The 21,663-nt window shown below is 40.0% G+C and overlaps 1 protein-coding gene across 9 annotated transcripts in view; it reads right to left on the bottom strand.

The window, feature by feature from the left end:
• UTRN (utrophin) overlaps nucleotides 1-21,663 on the bottom strand; it is a 389,337-nt gene that overhangs the window by 53,708 nt on the left and 313,966 nt on the right. For all 9 annotated transcript variants that reach the window (XM_049799497.1, XM_049799498.1, XM_049799496.1 and 6 more), the window contains 3 exons: nucleotides 14,581-14,642; nucleotides 12,938-13,012; nucleotides 5,582-5,783 (listed from right to left, as the gene is read on the bottom strand). In XM_049799497.1, coding sequence (XP_049655454.1) covers nucleotides 5,582-5,783; nucleotides 12,938-13,012; nucleotides 14,581-14,642 — 339 coding nt within the window. The remainder of the gene's footprint in view (nucleotides 1-5,581; nucleotides 5,784-12,937; nucleotides 13,013-14,580; nucleotides 14,643-21,663) is intronic.

Here is a 21,663-nt window from a genome sequence, read left to right on the forward strand (position 1 = left end):
TGAAAAATGGCAAAACCATTATAGCTGCTTGTCAGAAGTGCCTTTCTTGTTTACTAAAGTCCATTTGTCCCTCTGGATGTATCTGAGCCTTCTTTCCCCAGGCTACACAAAGTCTAAGGATTCATCACCCTTATAGTGTGATGCTGACCTCCTTCTTCCCCAAATGAACTGGAATTCTGTTGTTTTAGTGGGAAAGGGGAGAGGAAAGAGAGATGAAGGGAAGGAGAAAAATAAAGAAATCCTTGGTTTTGTAGGTGATTCTGTTGTCTCTACATATGCACCAGGCAGGCTCTGGCCTATACACCTCAGGTATGATCCAGTCAGGAGGTAGCACAGAACCTGAAAGTAATTCAACTTTTAAACCTGCCAAAATAGGTGTTAAAAAAAAGGTACACATCATTTCCAGGCATGGTAGAAGAGTGCACTGAAAGCATATACTACAGAGAGGACTAGTTTAGTGGGGAATCAGCTAACTAGGTCATTTGACCAACGGCATGGAGGGTACCACACTGCCCAGGTAGCGGGGTTGGGTTGGGATCAGAGCGCATACAACTTTGTCCCACAGTTTGGACTCTCCATCCCAGCAGAGAACAACCATTCAGCTGTTTCAGAGATCCAACACACCTGCAGAAAATACCAAATGGCTACATTATATAAAAACTGGTGTTTGTCACTACTGTACAATAACACACGCAAATGAGGGGGGGGAAAGGGTAAGCTGGAAACGGCTGTAGTATCAGAAGAGAAAGGAAGAACACTTTTATCCTGTATCTTACTACAGGAGATACTGGAACTACAGGATGTGGAAGAGGCCGGGGGGGGGGGGGGCAGTGAAACAGGTAAAACACAGATAACAGGAGCAATAAACACGAGCTATGCCTCGTCACTTCCCTGGCTAATCCTATGACAACTGAACTCCAAACAAACAAAACAACTACAATCCCAACCTCACTACATCAGGCACAAGCTGTGTGGAACACTTGGGAATCGTATAAAACAGTTTAGCACTACTCAGCCACAGGAACATCTCAGCTATAAAACATAGTGTGCTAAATCCTAAACCTAACATTTCCGTTTCTGCTCAAACACCTAAGAAATTCAACGACAGACATTAAGGCAAAGTTAAAATGATCTGAAGGTATGTCTTTCCAGGAAAATGAGTTTAGCAAAAACTTTCCATAATCATGCAACTGTCACATGCAAACTTTATTCCTTTCTTTAAGTAACATCCTAACACAGAGTTAGGGCCCAAAACTTCTTTGACAGGCAAACACAGTCTACACCATAGTCGAAACAGAGGCTTGTGCCACCTGTAAATTATAAATGTACTAATCAGGACATAATTAATATTAGAATGTTGAATATAAGCATACAAAACTATCGTTTATCAACAATGGTATGCAAGTATTCTGTAGCATTGTGATGTCATAGCCAGACATAACATATAAGCATTTTACCTAAGTGAACAATGCGAATGCCAAAGGAGCAAACAGTGATGGGCACAGCTGCACACAGGAGTTAGCCAGATAACAAAAAGCTGCCAGACAGAGGACAAGATTAAGTATAAGAGATTGCAAACAGGAATACACAATAAGGATGACTGACAGATCAACAGAAAACACGATAAGCAATATCAAGGCCAGAGGAACCCTCTGTCCCCTGGGGTGGGGGCAATAGCATAAAAACCATCAGGCACTAGCAAGGAAATTGGAGAAGAAAGATGAGTCCGCTTCAGTTCAGAGTTGTCAAAGAGCTCTCAAGCCTAGTCAACATTGACACTGTGACTAAGGACTTACCAACAACCGCAGCTATCAGTTATCTACATAACCCAGCGACAGAAGGCAGCCTGTTATATCTCTGAAGGTCCCCACAGATGCCTCCCCTTGATCAACCCACCCCAGAGGACTCAGACAAAGGAGCTCATTTTCCTGCCCTACAAAGGGCCATGTCCTTCCTAGAGCACTTCTTACTACTATCACAGCCTGCTAAGCTGCTCCTGCAGCGTCCTCTATGAATCAAGACAGCTATCATCAACACAGGGAATGCCATTGGACTGCGTGCAGAAAATTTCCATCAGCTACCATCAAAACCAGGGCATAAAGTTAAGGCTGGCTGAGCAGGTCTCTCATCCTTCTCCTTACTCAGAAGTTCAGATTTTGCTCTAACAGGCTGGTAAGGCCTGGGATATTAACTCAGCATGGTGGTAGAATTTGCCAGATGTATGAGTGCAACAATAAATAACAAAGTTGTAATTCTTCAGGGGAAGACTGGGCCATAGAGAATATTATGAAAGACAGCTTTGATCATATGGAAAATGCTAGCCTAAGTCCCATAGATACCCTTCCTAGGCTAATGCACCAAAGAAATCCAATTTAAAAGAAGGCATTATCAAAAGTATCCTAACATCAAAAAAACCAAGAAAGTTGAAATACAAGAAGTCAGATAAACATTGCAAGACATTAAAAACAGCACAGGTAAAAGTTTCTTTATGGGTAATTCTGATTGAAATAATGAGTCATTGCCCATAATTAGTACATGTATTCTATATGATGTATGACAGACTTTAAAATATATGAAACAACTCATTTCAAGGGATGTTAAGCTATTCCATTAGTACTAAAAGCTACCAGTCCATTTCAAATAAATGACATTTGGAGTTTTTAGCAAACTTGACAGTATATAGTCCAGAACAATAACCACTGGCTATTGCTTTTGGATGATTTAAACACAGGCCTGGCCAAATGATTTCATAGAGCAAACAATTTCCTTCACAGCTCTCATTGTAATTTTATTTAAAAAAACCCCAACCCTCTGGACTAACCAAAACAAGGAACTTTAAGTTTGGAAAAGGTTTACAGGGCAGATGTTGCTGCCTGGAATAACCTTTGAGTCCTTGAAGAAGTAAAAGTCACTGAGAAAATTTAATGTTTCTCTCCTCTACTCAGCTTGAAGAATGAATCATTTCTGATGTGTCAGAAAATACCAGAACACAACAGACCTTTTTCTAATGATAAATTGGTTCTTTTTAAGGGCCAAAGACATCTGTAGGTAAGTCTGAAGAACTACTCAGTTTGCCATCAATCTGTGAATCGGTAATTAAATCTCAGGTTAATAGTATGTGACTAACAGATGCTTTTTGTAGGCAGTTTAATGATTTGAAGCATTGTATATGTATATCAGCAATGAAATAAACAATGGAAATGCCAAGACACAAATTAGCTCTTTCCTAAAGGCCAATTTGAAAACCAAAAACGAGCTTAAAATTGGTGCCTGTTCTTTCAGCATTTTTTTCTTCCTGGAGTCGATTTGAAAGGGGAGCAAGGAAACACACTGTAAAAGGTAGTTTTATCTCAGAAAACCTTTATCGTCTATTTTTCAAAGTTTGACTAAAGATTAAAGTCTTTCATCAGCTTGAAGAATTATCTACACCAAAGCTTTCAACGTAATAATCAAGGGGAAATGGGAGCAACAGAAAATGTTATTGAAAGAAAGGTTTGTTGCTTACTACGTGCATTTAAATATTAACAGATTAAATAACTGACTTTTAATTGATGTTAGAAAGCAAAGGTAAGCTGCAGAAAATATAATGGATTTGTGATCAATCTGAAAATAGCCCAAACAACTAGTAATTACAAAAAAATTCTCTGACATTATTAAGTCTCTTATTCTAAATAACCAATAACATTTAATACATGCAATGCACTTGATCTACTGCTCTATTTGCAAGTGATATGTTTATTCATCCACAATACAGAGCTCTGCAACATAAAAATAATTGCAGGAAGAAGCTCCAGTCATTATTTGATGGGCTCTCCAATTTTCCAGCAGTAATGATGAGGAGCCCAGCTAACAGAAATGTCACAATATTAAACAGCAATATTTGAATGCCAAAGCATAATAGGCAGTCAGCACATAAATGATAAATGGTTGTATTTACTCTGTTCTGTCCTTCCCTCTCCCCTACCACAATATTTAAAATAAAAATAAAATAAAATACAATAAAATATCCACAAAGTATAGGACTATTGGTGTGTAATCCTGGGGGGGGGGGGGGGGGGGGGGGGGGTGAGGGGGCAAAAAGCTATGAACTGTTAGAATTTGGCATTTATTAAGCAACTGAACATGGTGAAGATAATGCATACATCAACAAGTAACAGCTCTCTTTTGCAAAACCAGGTATAAGAGTTCTGTAATTATTCAAGAAATTCTTTTGCTCTTTCAATCTTCAAATGGGGAGAAAGGAAAGAAATTTGGTAACCAACTTCAGAGGCAGCTTAGAAATTCTCATTTGTAATTCCGTGTATAACTCTGAAGTAAAGCATATATTCAGTTAGATACCCTGAAGCAACCACCCCATGTATTGCACTACTGTGTCTTTAGCCAGCTCCAGAAGAGTCCTGAAATGCCTTTGTGCAAGCAATGTAAGGAGATACATTACAGGGAATGGAGGAGATGATGGAAACCAAGTCTTGTCCCAGTTTTTACTACAGAAGAGGGATGGAAATAGTGAACATCGCTAAGAAAAATGAACAACAAACTCATGACTCAGAAGCACAACTAAATAAAACCATACTGATTGTAGGACAGACATGCAGGCTGCCGTAGTGCAGGGCAGGGCAGAGAGGTCAGAGTTCAACATTCAGCAGAAGAAAGAAGTGTCTGGGGGCTCCGAAAGGACTGGCCCAAACCACCAGAGGCTGCTGGCTTGGTCTTTTTCTTGTCCTCTGAGACTCAGTGCTCTCTCTGGTAATAGCGGATGTGCACTTAAACCCACAAATTCTTACTGTAAGCATCCCGAGACATTCTTGAGGCAAACTCACAATCCACTGGGGAAATACAGCTTTTCTGCCAGGACCAGGGCAGGTGGATCATGTAGCACCAGCACACAGAACTGATACAAGGCAGGAGCTGCAGGAGCTGCACCGGCTGGAAGTGAGCTGGGACCAGGACACTGCTGACCCTCCCGAATCAGACAGGCTTCAGCACCGAGATCAGAACAACCACCACTCGACAGAGAATTCAGGACAGGGAGCTCAGCCAGGATTATGGCATACGAGTAACTAAGTGTGAGATAAATAACAAAACTCTCCCCACCTGTGGCAGAAATTGGATCTGATATGAATGGCAAACAATCCGGGCAATCTGGAACATTTACAGTAGGTACACAGCTAAAGCAGCATTAGCCAGTTCTCTACTCATACACACATTCCTTGAAATCCTTTCAATGTTTTTTTGGAAGTAGTATAAAAGCACTCTAACATTAGTTCAGTGTATCTGAGCAGGACAGCATAAGAAACATCTCATTGCAAGCAACTGCACTTTCATTACTAAGTCTAAAATATCAAAAGATATAACTTTTTATTAAAAACCTTCTTAACTTCATAAGGCTTTATCATTTTTCTATTACCATGGACACTTCCTCAAGAAAGTAACTCAGAAAATATATACAACTGTCCTGTAAGTCTAGCATTCTTGAGGAGTCACATGCAAAAATTACCAATTCTGTCTCCCTGGTTTATACTTCATTAATACCACCTTAAATTCCTGGAGTACACACTGTGAATAAAGACCTGTTACTTACCTATCATATACATTGAGTAGCCAGTTAAGACACATGTCTACACAGAGAGGAACATTCACCATATCTTTGTGTTTCTCTTCAAGTCCACTGTAGATGGTAGTGAGACAGCTGATCACATCCTGGACACCGATCAGCTGGTCATTTTGACTCAACTTGTGCTGTTTGAAAACTTCACTTGTTGTGTTCAGGTCCAATAGGTCCACTAACAATAGGTGACAAAATAAATAAAAAAAGAAAAAAGGTGTGAATACAGCTGCCCAAGCATAGCATTCACAACACTTGTTCATGTGCATATTGTAGCAAACACTGCAGACAATTAGCCAAGAAACAGTTCCCATTTAGTAACATTATAGTGAAAAACTGTTCTCTCTGAGAAGTCGACAGCGTTTTGGTACTATATATTTAAAAAACCCAAATCAACAAGAATACCATAAGGACACTGCACAGCTTGGAAGAACATTGAAAAAGCCATTGAAGTAGTCTGTGTAATTAGAGGATCCTAACTTCAGATGTACACACACTGGGAGTCCACTAGGCTTCGAGGATTCTTCACGTTTACTATAAAGCACAATTCCATTAAATTGCTATCACTTTTGATTAAATGTAAAGCAAAGCAAATTCTTAGGTAACAATGCTCTCTTAAATGCAGTAGCAATGTATTGAGGCCTGATTAACTGAACACCAGTTGCTAAATTAGGGCTGAGAAGAAAGCAGGGAGAGGGACACAGGGAAATTATTTATTGTAGTTTTCCAGAACACTAAGTGCCATACTTTCATGAAAAATATTTTTATCTCGTTTATTACAGGATTCTTTCTATAAGCAGTTGGTGATGCTATGAATATGCTACAGGTGAAAAGGGTTTTGCTCCCAAAACCACACAAATATGATTGTGAAAATCTGCGTTTTGCATGGTGAAAATAAAAAGCTGTCAATGAGCTCTTCTAATTCCTTTTGCAAAGCAAAGTGGAAAAGAGGAAACTTACTTTGGTCTGAAAGAAGGAAGAATAATGTAAGTCAAAGGGTGGTATAAACCTCAGTGATGGTCTTTTTACAGAAGCAAGGACTTTAGCAAAAAAAAATAGTTGCAATATATTAGTATGCTTGCTACAGTGTATACAACATGAAGTTGAAGTATATTCCAAGCTCATACAGACCTGTTTCTGGAGAGCCAGTAACACATTTACACTATAAATGTCATCTCTCAAAGGAAATGAAACATGACAATCTCAGATGTGTTGTAAATTGCTCTGCAACGATAATGTTAAATAAGGAACCCAGAAGGGCCAACTGTGTAAATTAGGTAAGTCTAGCTTGGGCTGGAAAATAAGTACAACAGAAAAAAGCAAGAGCAAGACAACCCTAACCACTATGAGCAATTCTGTCAAGAACTCAATGACCAACTACCAAAAGATAAGGTTATGGGACAAAAGAAGGTTACATTCCCAATCCCTTTTCCCCAGTCTACCCCAATTACAGTGATTTACCCATCACTGTAAAATGAGAAACAGTACCTCACAGCCCTCTGCCTCTCCTTCACTGACATTTGTACATTCTATTCTAACTTTACAGCATCAGACTTGCAGAAGGTTTACGTTTGTTTGCTTTTTTTTTTTTTTTTTTTTTTTTTTTTTTTTTTTTTTTTTTTTTTTTTTTTTTTAAAGCCCATCTCTTGGGCTTGCAAACAAATGCCAGCCATGTGTTTACTGAACAGGCAGACTGCTAATTGCAGCAAAATACCTTGCCACTAGTTTGACCTGAGGTAGCCAAAGTATTTGGCAGTACATGGCAGCATAATCTTCTACAGTACCTGGAAAATATGTAATACAATGGAAAAGGCTCACAGGCATATTTAAAAACAAACAAAACCAAAAACCCCTAACATCACAATGCAACATATAATATTTTTTTGAGGGGTTGAGGGAGGGGGTGAAGACAGATGCAAAACTATAACATGCTATCCAGTCATATAAGCATTTCACTCAGGAGAGATGGCCACTTTTTATGCCTCTCCTTTAGGACCTACAAGGGGGAAAACTCCTCCTCCAAATGATTCCAACCAATTTGTTGGTTTAGTTTTTTGTTGTTGGTTGGTTGGTTTTTCCCCCCCACCCCCCCAACTGTTGTTGTAAGGTACTTAATGGTTGGCTAAAAGCAGGTAAGCAGCTTCCTAAAACAGACTGACAGCACCCAAAACCTGCCCTTTTCAAAGCCAGTAAAAACTTGGAATACTTTGGAATGCCAGAAAGTTGTAGCCTTTGGAATTGGCTTAACACAACCACCCTCGCACTGAAAACAGTGATTCAACAGACACTGGAGTAAGCCTGCCAGCTTCGCGTCTTGATCTGCTGGCTTTAAGAACTCACATTCACATTTCTGCCAAAGGATTCTAAAGAGAATTGGGAAAGGTACTTTCAGTATTTTCATACTAAAAGGAAACTCTGCTGCTGTACTAATGCAAATTAAGCAAAACTTACACTTTTGGATGACACCAGTCATGGAGAATAACCAGAGGAAATCACTTCATCCCTGCTTACTTCAGCACTCACCTGGCTGAATGAACTTTGGGTACAGGCAGTTATCCTGTCATGCTAAGGTCTACCCAACTAGCAGCGCCCCTGGATTGGGCTGATGTAAAGAGGGATTATTTTCTCATTACATTTCCATTTCTGAAAGTTTTAAAATCAACTGTGTTTATGCAGATGGGGAAAAGCTAACCCGAGACTTGCATGCCATTGCTGGCATGAAGCCTACTGTACACAGCTTTTAGTGCATTTTTGCAGTACCATTCTGCATCTGCCCAAACGTGATGAACAACTAATCCTGCTGTTAACCAGCAAATGGACACAAGGGTAATTTCTTTCCTTTCTGCAGCAAGGAGACTTTCCCAAAGGAGAACTATAAACAGAAACCACATCATTCAGCACGGTTCAAGCAGATGTGAGTGACTGACTCGGGAGCAAGTAATGACATGCAGCTGCTAATGGCAAATTTGAGGCTGCTGTAACCCCACAGAAAATAGGCAGGCATTGCTATAGAGCTTTTGTATTAGAAAGACCTTGTGAATGATAGCAGTTCCTGCAAAAGACTGCATAGCTGAGGGAAGTCTACACGGCTCTTGCTTTTAGTCCAATGTGCCTTAATGTTCACTACGTAGCCTCGTGCAGTTGATATTCCTATTAGTATTCTTAAATTTTAAATCACCTAGAGGAGCTCAGTGACAGACTTCTGAATATACATGGTGGTTTTGTTCCCTTTTTCCCTTCCAGTACTACCCTTCAGTATCTGGGGCAATATAATTTCTTGAAAATGAGCTAAAATATGCTGCACAAGAATAAAATATTGTAGTCAGGGCCTGGTGCTGCATAGCTGCCCAGTACAACTGCAACACAGGATACTCTCTCTGGCCCCATTCTTCTTCTGCTACAGTGGGAAAGTGCTCTCAGTACATCAGCCCCACGCAATCTCAGACAGAGAAGCCAAGAATTTCTTTCCAACCTGCAACCCTTCTCAGACTCCTGCACAATAAATACGTGTAGGCACATACACACTTGTTAGTCTCTGCAGGAATCTACCTTCCAAAAAACAGAACAAGACGAAACATGACTCTACTTTCCCACTTCTAAAGGAGGGTGGGGGGAGTGGGAGGGAATAACTGGTTTTTTTGACACTTATTGAGACCAAAGACTCAGAAGAGATTTGGCATCAGCAAAGTTTTCCAAAGTACAGTTCTCAAATTATTCTCCTGAACCTGCTTGTATAGCACTAATAGTGTGTTACCAGTCCTCACGGCAAAGTCAAAATTGATCAGGTGCAAGCGGGACTGTGCATCGTGCTCCAGCTGTGCCCTTGGAGTTCTCGCCAAAAAGGCCTTTGCAGTTACACAAACACTGTGGCTGTGACAGCAATTTGTCACATTTTACAGTTTACAATTACCTCATTTTCTAGTGATTTGTTTTGACATTTTCTTTGCCTTAGCACATAAGCCCTTCTGAAGCCTTCTGCATCCAAACACCTTTAAAAACCATCCACAGTTAAAATTACAGGAAATACAACAGAAGACTAATGTTAACTCAGACCAGAGAATAAATGGCAGGGGCACAGAATATGATTCTTTCCCTACCTTAAAACAAAACCACCAACAAACAGAAGTCAAGAAAAGAATTCTAGATAGTGTTTAACCACTCTCCTCTTCCTCAGAGGGGAGGTGCTAGCACATGCTGGGCTTTGGCTATCTCAGAAGCCATTCATGGGACAGAATCAGGCCAAGAATCATCATGGTCAAAAGGAATTTGACCTGCTCCCTGGCAAGAAATAACCAGCTAATCAAACAACAACAAAAGGAACAGCACTGATTGTATTTTTGAAGGTGGTCTTAATATTGTGCCAGATCATAATGAGCTCCTGTTCAGAGACAGAAAATTCTCATATCATTTAGTTTTGTGGATAATCTGCAATGTCTTTCTTAAAAAAACCACAATGTTGTGTTCTCACAAATTACACCAATCCTTGCTCAAATATGTGTGTGTAATAAGGAATTTTTTGGCTGCTGTCTCCTCCCATGAGGCAGAGAGATGGAGCAAGCAAACAGCTTCACAAATAACAAGGCAGATTGGGTCTGTAGAGATGATAGTTTTAATCCTGGCTCTTTCAAACTGGAATATTCTCTTTACTTCTTACTACTTCCCGTTGTCCTTCCACCTCCCTCCCCTCAAACTGGAGCCAATATTCACTTTGTTAGGAGGGCACTTTTGAAATCTGTGAATGAGGAGAACTAACCATTGCAGTTATTACAGAAACTGATATATTTTGCAGTAAAAGCAAGAGCAGGAAGTATGTTCCTCCTCAAAGCTTATTAGAAGTAATGAAAGTGAAGTTCGTTCTATACAGGTCGCTAGACAATCTGTATGTCTGTCAGAAATAGGTAGCATGATTAGCATCCATCATGTGCAGTCTGTTTTTTCACTCTTCCCTGGGGAGCAGCACGCACAACAAGAATTTTACTTTACTTTCTAGTTTCTTGCTTTACTTTTGGTTTTTAGGTACATGTTGGTGCATACTTTATACCCTGCACACTGGCAAGCAGAAAGCTCATAATGCTCTTTAGTCTTGCTGGGAGATGAAACTATAGCCTTGGGTGGGACCATATCTCTTGCACAGAGCAGCTCTAGGCTATGCCAGAAAAATAGTTTTTCTTTCAATACCATCAGACAATCTTTCAAAGGACAGGTTCTGTTTTTTCCGAAATATAAGACCTTGAACCCAAGCTCTCGAACTTGATTTGAAATTCTGTGAGAAGTCAGCACAGCATATGAAGAAGTGGCGAGAGGTATTCCCAAGAGCCTGTGCTATTGCATAGATGCACTCTAGCTTTCTGGAGCAGCTAGCTACCATCTCAGGCACAGCTTCATTTGGTATAGTGCATATCTGAAGTCCAGCCAAGAAGCTACTGCTAAGATCAGACTGCTGTCATCTAGGCTGGAAGGAAAACTAACCACCTGGAGGGTGGGAAGGGACCCCTCTTTGTGCAACTCCTTCCTTGCTTGCATCTGGCCTTGCCCTTCTTGTGTTCCTACTCAGACTGCAGTACTGTACACCCTTCAGGGCTGAAAAGTCCTTCCATAGCAAGGCTTCCCGTATTTAAACAAGAAAATTTGGTAATGTTGTACAACATTTTTATACCAGCTGTTGCCAAGGCCTTTTGAAAGGTCTAAAATCTGTGACCTTCACACTCATTCACAACCCACATCTCCTTCCAAAATTGTCCAGTTTCCATTTTTTTTCCTACTTCACCCTATTTTCTTCCAGGTAGATGTGGTTTTTAATGGGCTTTCTTTTCTATTCATAGTCCTAATAATCTTTAAAATTCATATTCTCATCATCTCTACAACAGAACTTTTTGCACTCCTTTCTTTTTGTACACCTTAATCTCCCCAGTTCTACATTTCAGCTAGTTTTCTTCCACACACCCTCTCTTTTCTGCCTTCTCACAAAATCTCAATTCCTTTTAAGCTTTTTGCCCTTTCAGTTATCTTCCTTGTCTTCATGTCTTGCCTCCCTCTGTAATATAAATGATTTCTGCATTATGTCACACTGTTAGTTCAAACCCATTTCTCTAAAATAAACATTGAGCAGTTACAAGCTAGCTCAGCTCCCCCAAGAAAGTACCACCTCTCTTTTTCTCATCCTGATTTTCAAGGACAATGCAGAAATACCAGTGGCAGGATGACTCCAAAGAGTACTTCGAGTTTGCTTTGCACAGGAGACTCAGGGAACAGCCTAGAACCCCAGTGTGGTACTTGCTGTGTGACTCAGAGAAGTCCCAAGTCCGGAGGCCAGGACAAGACCTCCTGTTACATCACTTCTGAGGCTGCTAAACTTTGAACATGGTAGTCATGCAACTTGCTGCTGAATTAAACCATAATTGTGACGTAATATGAACTGCTTTTTTAAATATCTAGCAAATATAGAACAGAAAATTGGAGATACAAACATGAACCTTGGAAATGAAGTAGTTTAGACAGCTGAGCCTACTCCGTAGACACCTACCCTTTCCTGCTGATGAAATTTATGTGCTCTTCAGAGTGGACTGTGGCTAAATTATTAGATTGCTTAAGAATAGGGACAAATGCCAACACAGGTCTGGGCAGAATATCCAATGGGCATATTAAATGCGTTGTGATTTCCTATCTAAATTTAAAACCTGTTGCCATATCCCCAGTATATAAACACATACAATTATTGCTAATTATAGTAGTTTGTTTTGTCTTAATAGCTTTTTGTGATTAAAATGTACAGCAATACCAACTACCTATAATCAACTATACAGATCTGTATCCTTTCCCCTCACAGTTTGAGTGGCTTGAACTCCTCTGTAACTGGAATTCACACAGCAAGATATTCTCTCTGAGGGAGGAATATTTTTGAAGTTATATCTAGCAGCAGGAAACACTTTCAAAAAATGGAACTGAACTCTCTAAAATATAATAAAATACCTGTGTTTATGTCAAAAATCAGGATTTTCGCTCACATCATTTCACATTGGTTTGTATCAGCTTGTATCAGGAACAGTATGCAATAGTCAAGAAGTCCAATATTTATTTTCCTATCATTTCTCAAAGTACTCTTAGTGGGCGTACCATTTCAACTTACATGCCACACACTTTTCTCATTAATTGATTTTATTTATTTGCAATAATAACACCTACTGTTGGCAATTCTTCCTGCCATTTTGTTGGTTGACAATCTGTCAAGGATGTACCTGGTCCCTTGCTAAACATTAATGCTGTTAGACTTAAGCTGGCCCTCCCATCCCCAAGTACTGTAGAGAAACAATTTGTCTCAAAGTCCAAACTCACAGCATAGTGTTTTCTGCAGTCTTCGGATTTTGATGGCTGTACGGTAGGCAGAGAAGCGTACATTGTTCAAGTCAGCTGAAACAGCAAAACAGAAATATGAGCAGCCCTGAAAATAGAGTCCATAAGTTTCCTTTACATATAAATTTTCACATTTTGGAAGTCTGATATCCCTTCTCTTCTCTGCAATGAAATAATAAGATATATCAGAACAAATAAATCAAACTGAAAAGCTGGGACCTCAGTCCAATCCACGTGCAGGGAAAGCCTCTGACTCTGGCAGCCCAGGGCCTTCAAAGATTGGCACACCATAAATCCTGACGCTATCTTGGCGCATGTAATACATATACATACAATAAAGTTTTACATACATGTTATGCAGTGTTAAGTAGTTTCCATATAAGTGCTCAAATACAGTATGTTTCTCAAATGATTTACAACTCCATCAAACAATATACAGGAAACAGAGGGCAGCAAAGGTCACAGTAACGAGAAAAATTGGCTCATTAAGCTGTAATTTCTATGCCATGACTTTGTGAACAGTGCTAGAAAGGGAGTCAGATAGCCATAAGCTCTATTTTAGAAACTGATGGGTATTGTAGCATTTTTCCTCACTTAACACACTTTTACCCTTTTGCTCCTGTCCTGGTTTCAGCTGGGATAGAGTTAATTGTCTTCCTAGTAGCTGGCACAGTGCTGTGGTTTTGAGCTAGGTATGAGAAGAATGTTGATAACACTGATGTTTTCAGTTGTTCCTAAGTAATGTTCGGTCTAAAGTCAAGGATTTTTCAGCTTCTCATGCCCAGCCAGCGAGAAGGCTGGAGGGGCACAAGAAGTTGGCACAGGACACAGCCAGGGCAGCTGACCCAAACTGGCCAACGGTGTATTCCATACCATGGGACATCACATCTAGTTTAGGAAATGGGAAGTGGGGGCGGGGGATCGCCACTCGGGGACTGGCGGGGTGTCGGTCGGCGGGTGGTGAGCTATTGCCCTGCGCATCATTTGTACATTCCAATCCTTTTATTACTACTGTTGTCATTTTATTACTGTTATCATTATAATTATTAGTTTCTTCTTTTCTGTCCTATTAAACCGTTCTTATCTCAACCCACGAGTTTTACTTGTTTTCCCGATTTTCTCCCCCATCCCACTGGGGGGTGGTGGGGGGGAGTGAGTGAGCGGCTGCGTGGTGCTGAGTTGCTGACTGGGGTTAAACCACGAGAGCTCCTTAGAAAGGGAGATTTCACAATAAAAGTAGATGTTAGCAGGGCACGTTGAACTAGTAGTACCATAATATGGTCTAGCCTTTACTGACAGCGTAGCTGCTCTGATTTATGACAAACTGTTTATGTTCCCTGCAGACCAGCATCCTGCTTTAAACACGCAGGCAGCCTGTATCATTGGACAAGATACGGCATTAAAGCATAGAGTCAGAGCATACCATTCAGAATTAATATTACTGAAAGGCAATACACATGGCACGATCAAGGCAGTAGGTTTCGTGCAAAGTATGTCTTGTCACAAAGTGGGAAATGCTGTGTTACACACAGTTTAAGGCAACTCGGATGTGGTCAGCATACAAATGCAGCTTTTATTCATGGAATGAACATCACATAATGGTTTATTTTAAGAAATGCACTCACCTAAGGACTGGAAGAGATCAGTCATTTTAGGATGATCCCAACAGGTTGTCTGTGTCTCATGACTACAAAGGAATGAGGTAATCAAAGTTTCAGGCAACACACATACACACTTCCAAAGAACAAAAACCCAAAGATACTCAGTGTTTAAGTGGCAAGCAATCCCTCAACTCTTTAAAATACATGATCTATACCACTCAGCTCCTTGATTTTTTTAATCACAAAGTTAGACAGGCAATAGCCCACCCATATTTAACACTATTTACTTTTGATTCTAAGTGTGACTGTATCAGTTGAACTCTGATCCTGCAGCCAAGAGGCACACTAATAAGGAAAAAATGCAAAATTTCCAGCTGCTGTAGCACAATAAAAATATTTGTAAAGGTACTTTAATAATAAAATGCACTGAGGTTTTATTTCAAACTTCATTGCATATCTGAACACATGTATCAGAACACATACAATGATTTTAAGCTTTACCTGTAACACATTTAATGGAAAGCCTGATCACTGTTCACACACCCCATCAACTGGTATCTTTGTTTAGGGGGTGTGTTCTGCACTAGTGCTCACAGAACAGAGATTCAGTAGGCGGCATCGCAGAACCCACCGTTTAGCTCCGCTGCTTCAATTCACCGAGGTTTCAAGTATGCTGCCATAGGGGTCAAAACGCGTCTTACGTCAGGTCTACTGAAATCTCCAATCCCCTTCTACAAGCCACATCTTACTTGTATTTATCAACATTAATGGCTGGAATGATTGCACATTCTTGCCTCACAAAGTATTTACATTTGAATTAGATTTGTAAAGAAAATGAATTAGAGAAGTTGTGTTAAAAAGATCATAGCATTCCCTTTAAAAGTTAATAATGAAAATGAAATGATGCTAGGTTAGCAAATCTAACAGCAATAAGCAGAGAATACCACTTACTTCACCTTTGTTTCTATTTAAAAATTGTGAATGTGCACACATTTTTGTTTTTCCCCACATACAGGCATACTTGGTTGAAAATAACGACTTGAAATGGCACTTTGCTATTAAATGTAATGGACTGTATTTTCAGTTGGTATGTATATACAAATGTCTGTACCTCAGCGGGTACACAATAATTTATCATCACTGATTTTTATTTTTTTTTAATTGAGAAACCTACCGAGAATGAACCCTTTTACGCTAGGTGGTACAAAAAAATAGGATAGAAGGTCCCTGCTCCAAAGAGCTGCAGCGACAGGACAGGTACCACAAAGGGGAGGCAGGCTCCAACCAAAGTAAGTGCTGAGGGCCCTTCTTTACATTACCCTTGGAGATACATTAGTGGAAAGTGCATGCATCGGGTCTCTTGCACAGGGGATATGATCCCCACTTTATATTCCATATACCAGTGTGACCTTTCCAGCTTTGAGTCTGGTCTAGGTCTCCACAGTCAGCTTCTCCCTGTCATTAGGCTTAACTCTCTACCATGGGTCTCATTCGTATATCTGGCACCATCACAAGTTTGTGAGGTGTTTTTCATGGACGTTCAAAGACAAAATATGTATTTCATTTGGTTTCAGTTTGATAATAAAAACACATGAAATGCATTCACTTTTCAAATTCCAAATGAGGTGGTCAAGGCTCTGATATGCTGAAGTCCAAAGCTAAGACATACTAGTATCTAAACCAATGTTTTTGCAGTTTCTAGAAAGACACATTTAAAACAGCACTACATTTATCCTTGTCCAGAAAAGTCATTTCAAAAACAAATAGCTTAACAATTATTTCCCTGGAAGGGGCACACCAATAAATCATCATGAAGCAGACAACAAAAAAGGATGGATCTGGGTTTGGTGCTGTGCCAAGGTAAAGGCAACTGACTGTCCAGCATTCTCAAAAACACTGGTATAAAAACCCTACAGTATATTAGAAAGAAAAAGACCATATACAGCTTCAGTAAATAGGAACAGAAAATATAATATAATGGTTCATACTGACCAACTTATTTAATAAGCTCAAAACTAGTCCTGAAGCTGCCAAATATCTGCACTATCATGTTAAGTGGGATGTCATCATTGTCATGTTGATCATTTAGCATTGATTTCTGCCAACAAAACCCATTGCAGCTGCCCACAGAAATGGATCCAGTATTTGATCAGTTTAATAAAGCTTGGTTTAAGGTGTATTGTGTTTGTGTGGCAAGGTTTTGGTAGCAGGTGGGTTACAGGGGTGGCTCTGTGAGAAGCTGCTGGAAGCTTCCCCTGTGTCCGACAGAGCCAATACTCGGGAATAAGGGAAAAAAAGTTGCAGCAGACACAGAAACGGCAGCTGGAGAGAAGAGTGAGATGTGAGAGAAACAGCCATGCAGACCCCCAGGTCAGTGCAGTAGGAGGGGAGGAGATGCTCCAGGCGCTGGAGCAGAGATTCCCCTGCAGCCTGTGGGGAAGACCATGGTGAGGCAGGCTGTCCCCTATGGAGGTCCACGGTGGAGCAGATCTCCACCTGCAGCCCGGGGAGGACCCCACGCCGGAGCAGGTGGGTGCCCAAAGGGGGCTGTGACCCCGTGGGAAGCCCGCGCTGGAGCAGGCTCCTGGCAGGACCTGCGGATTTGTGGAGAGAGGAGCCATGATGGTAAGTACTTTGCTAAATTGCAGCCTTTATTTTTCAGTTCACTATTTTCTGGCATTAAAAAGTATGTTTCCATGAAGAAATCTATTTACTGCTTGTGGGGTGCTGCAAGAATCTCACCTGGGAAGCACATAGAAGTGCAAAGTTTTATTAGCAGCAAATGCCTCTCTATAGAAACAACAATAGATCAATACCAGAAGTTGATGTGAAATTCTTCTTTTCTTGCAATAAATTCTTAAATTTTGCTAGGTCCAGAGACCTTTTATCTTTTTTTTTTTTTTTGTTAAAAAAGTTAAATACTTGGATAAATCCTTGGGGGTTTTTTCCCTCCTCCAGAAATATAGTGATACACTCCAGTATGCACCTGTAATGCTTAATTAGGATGTGGGCAGATTTAACTGCAATTTAGATTCCAGCTTCTAAGTAATTTATGAACCCATATGCAAGGAAAAAGTGTTGATATTACCAAACTTTTTCCTTAAATCAAGTTTCCAAGATTTAAGAACAAACAATAGTGTCATTATTGAAACTGTATGCTTTAAGTACATAGTTTCAGTAGCAGCTTTATCTGAAAGAAAAAAATCCACTTTAATTGTGATGACATGCCATGCAAAAATGTTGTTATTTTTTCCTGTGTTATGTGCTTAACATGAAGCAGAAAAAAGTGAAGGAGATAGTGCAGGATGCAGAGATTTTTGCTATCATCTTGTTTCTGCATTTAATGTAGTAAATACCTGAACAGCTAGTTTTCTCTTTACAGAAAGACACAGAACATGAAATTTATACCTAATAAAATAATGACCAGAAAAAATTTTTATGTTTCTATTTTTACTTGAAAAAGAAACACATTTGTGCCAGACTGTGTCTAGACTAAAGTGGTTTTTAAACTTTTTTTTTTTTTTTTTAAAAACTTATCACTCATTCTTTGGTATGCCACACATTATGGGAGAAAGGGGGCCCAACAAACATCATCTCGTGGAACCGAAAAAAGGCAAGATAGAATCCTTTCACCCAGGCTCGTCTGTAATTACCTAAAAGTCAGTACTACCTAATAGCTACTAAATGACTACACAAGGTGAACTCAATCGCGCCAGCCTCATCCTAAACCACCTAGCGAGAAACCACCCGTAACAGCCGAGCAATCCTGTACACACATCCAGCAGAAGAGGAATGGGCTCAGAGTGAGTGAATCACCCGCTCAACAGTCCGTTCAGGTCAAAGGAGGCAGCAAGTCCACTGCCGCGGGCAGTGCTGCTACCACCACCAAGTATATTCCATGGATAGATTTCGTTTAAGACAGAAGACACCAAAGCCATACAACTCTGGGCAGAGCTGAGGAAAAAAAAAAGTGACTGTAAATTTTAAAAGAGCTATAAAAAAACAGGGGGAAGGGGAGGAATCAGACTCAACAGTGACATTTCTTAATGCGAAGTTTTGTTTGTTAACAATTTCATAATATGCAGGGACTTTTGGGTAGACACAAATTGATTTTCACAGGAAGAAAAAAATGGGTGTGCAGATAACCTTCCTACGCTACAAACAAAACTTTCAGAGAAAGAAGTCATTTTATTAGGTGCTCCAAACAGGAGGTATGCAAGACAAAGTGCTTTCTGGTGATTCGGTTTGTAAAGCAGCTCTTTGAAATAAGAACCATCTTTCTCTGCTGTAGCTACAGTAGCTTTTGTGTTGTTGATGCAAGAATAATGCAAGCAGATCAAGCACTGAGAAACACGCTCGGAAACTTTACAGTACTGGATGGTCTGTAACAGATGAGACAGACTTGAAGAAATTGGGGGAGATCTTTCTGAGAGGGATCTTGTAGCTCCTTTTTATGCAAGTCCATGACATAGCAACCTGTTCTGAAATATACACCGCAGTAGTTACAATTGCCTGACAATTTTTGTCCAGAGAGTAAAAGCAGACTTGGATGTTCCCCTGCTTCTGATACCTTGCTCAGTCAACACAAATAACATACAAGACATCAAACGTACAAGAACAAGAAAATTGATAAACAAAAGATTACACACTTTCCTTGTATGTATTTTACATGCATATGTGAAAGATGTCATCCTTAGAGCAAAGGACCAGAAATTGCTAAATTGCTAATTACGAGAGTTGCTAAACCAAGGTAAGCAACTAAAGCAGTATGCGATTCACTCACAAAAGTACTCCAGTCATTTTCTCAAGATTTCCAGGCAAAATAAGTTTACTACATCACGAAGAGAGCTCCAATTTGATTCCTCTGGAGGCTATAACTTCTGGTAAGTCCCAGAAGGCAATTAGGTAGAATTGGATGGATTGTTTTTACCACAGAGAGACAACAGGAAATCTTCAGAAAATTCAGCCCTGCTAGCAACTATCTGCTAAGAATGTGAAGAAATGCCATTTTCTTTATTTTTCTATAGAAAACAATCTGTATCTCCCAGTGATGGAAAACTAAGCCTGCAGAGAAGGTAATGGAAATCTAAATTTGGAATGATGCTGAAGTCAAATGGCAAAACAATGAATTTACACGATGACTTCTGAACATACATGAGAAGTTTATCATGTTTAGTCATCTCACTGAACTTCTGAAAAGACTCCAGGCATCTAGCCAAGAACAGACAAATCTACAGAGTCTTCCCTCTCTGTTACAACCACTGTGGCACTTCTGTCCCAGGTCGCAGTGACACTCGTGCCAAGGAACACTTTCTGTCACAATTACTGACTTCAGGAAGAACTACTTGTAGAGCGAGGTTATATTTACTTTGAGTGAAAGTGAACAACAGTCGGCCTCATTATTCATCTTGAATGTAGATGGCACTGGATAAAAAGAACTCTTCAAGGTCTACAGGAGCCCAGGTTATGAGATTTCATTCTGCAGAGTGGGTGGCTAAGAAGGGATTTCTGCTACAACAGAAGCGAGCTCGTCTACAGGGCAGTTAACACAAGTGGTGTGAACATGTTACATCTTCCCACATGGTTCAGTCAAGGAAGAATTAAAAACATTTCACTGAGTGAACCACAAGATAATTCATTCAGCATTATTTTTGGGGTTAGTGTCAAAAGACTGAGTTATTCAGAGTCTCCTAGGTCTCTTCTGCCAAAACTTACTGACACAATACTAGCCACACAGCAAAACATGCATTCATGACTAGATTACATGGCAAAACAGTGTAATTTAAAAATCTAAATGTATTTGTGTAAATTTCACTAACTAAAAATAAACATTATAACCGTAAAATATTCCAAATTTTAAAAAACTACACATTAATGAAGGACTCTGAATCTTAAATGACAAACATTTACCCTTACAATCCATTTCTTATCCATTATGTTTGCTGACAGCTTTCTAATTATACCTGGCAAAGACAATCCATGTTAAAACCACTTCCTGGTTATAAATAAAGAGCTGAGAAACAGTTGGCATGTCATTTAATTTATGATCGCTAGAAAGAAGAGAACAGTCCTGTTGAAATGAATGGAGTTGTACATCTTCAGGTGTTTCAAGCTGCCCATAGAGTTGTGAAAAAAAAATTCAATTTGTTCTTTTTCAGCTTTTTTGTCTACAAGAAAGAAAATTAGAGACAGGCTTGGAGGGGTTTTTAAATCATTTCTTCGCATGGACAAGGCCTATGCCTGTGTTGATAATCACTGGCAAACACCACAAGAGCAGACACTAAAACAGTACTCCGGCATTATGTTAAGTAGCCTTCTGTTCCTGTAGTCATTTACATAAAACATTACCTGAAATCAGGATCTTTACTGATCACTAATGAATCAACAGCACTCAGAACTCCGGCTTTGCTGCCCTTGCCAAATTTCAAATGGCATAATAACATCCCCACTTTATAAATATGTCATGGTGTTTTATCTAGATACCATATATCATCTTTTTTTTTTTTTTAAGCCCATTAGAAAATACTGGTGTGGCGAAAAAGAGTTGGCATACTGCAATGCAAGGATAATGCATATTAGAGGTTGGTGGAGCAATTTAAATGCAGATATTTTGAAATCCCTCCAGAGAAAATGTATGTCCTGGGTTCATCTGGGATAGAGTTAATTTTCACAAGAAGTTGGGAGGGGGCACAGCCAGGACAGCTGACCTGAACTGGCCAAGGGGATATTCCATACTATATGACATCATGCTCAGTACATAAACTGGGAGAGCTGGCCAAGGGGGAGGAGGGATCGTGGCGCAGAAACAGGCTGGGCATTGGGTTCTGGGTGGTGAGCAACTGCATTGTGCATCACTCGCTTCGTATATTCTTTTATTAGTATTAGTGTTGTTATTATTTCTTCTCTCCTTGTGTTGTCCTATTAAACCACCCTTATCTCAACCCTTGAGTTTCTACCTTTTTCTCCCGATTCCCCCCATCCCACCAGGAGCAGGGCAGGGGGAAGAGTGAACGGGCAGCTGCATGGTGCTAAGTTGCTGGCTGGGCCTAAACCATGACAATGTACTACTGCATTTCTTTAATAGAAAACCAAGACCAGCACAGGAAC

The sequence above is a fragment of the Accipiter gentilis genome, chromosome 5 (genome assembly GCF_929443795.1).
Source record: "Accipiter gentilis chromosome 5, bAccGen1.1, whole genome shotgun sequence".
Taxonomy (NCBI): domain Eukaryota; kingdom Metazoa; phylum Chordata; class Aves; order Accipitriformes; family Accipitridae; genus Astur; species Astur gentilis.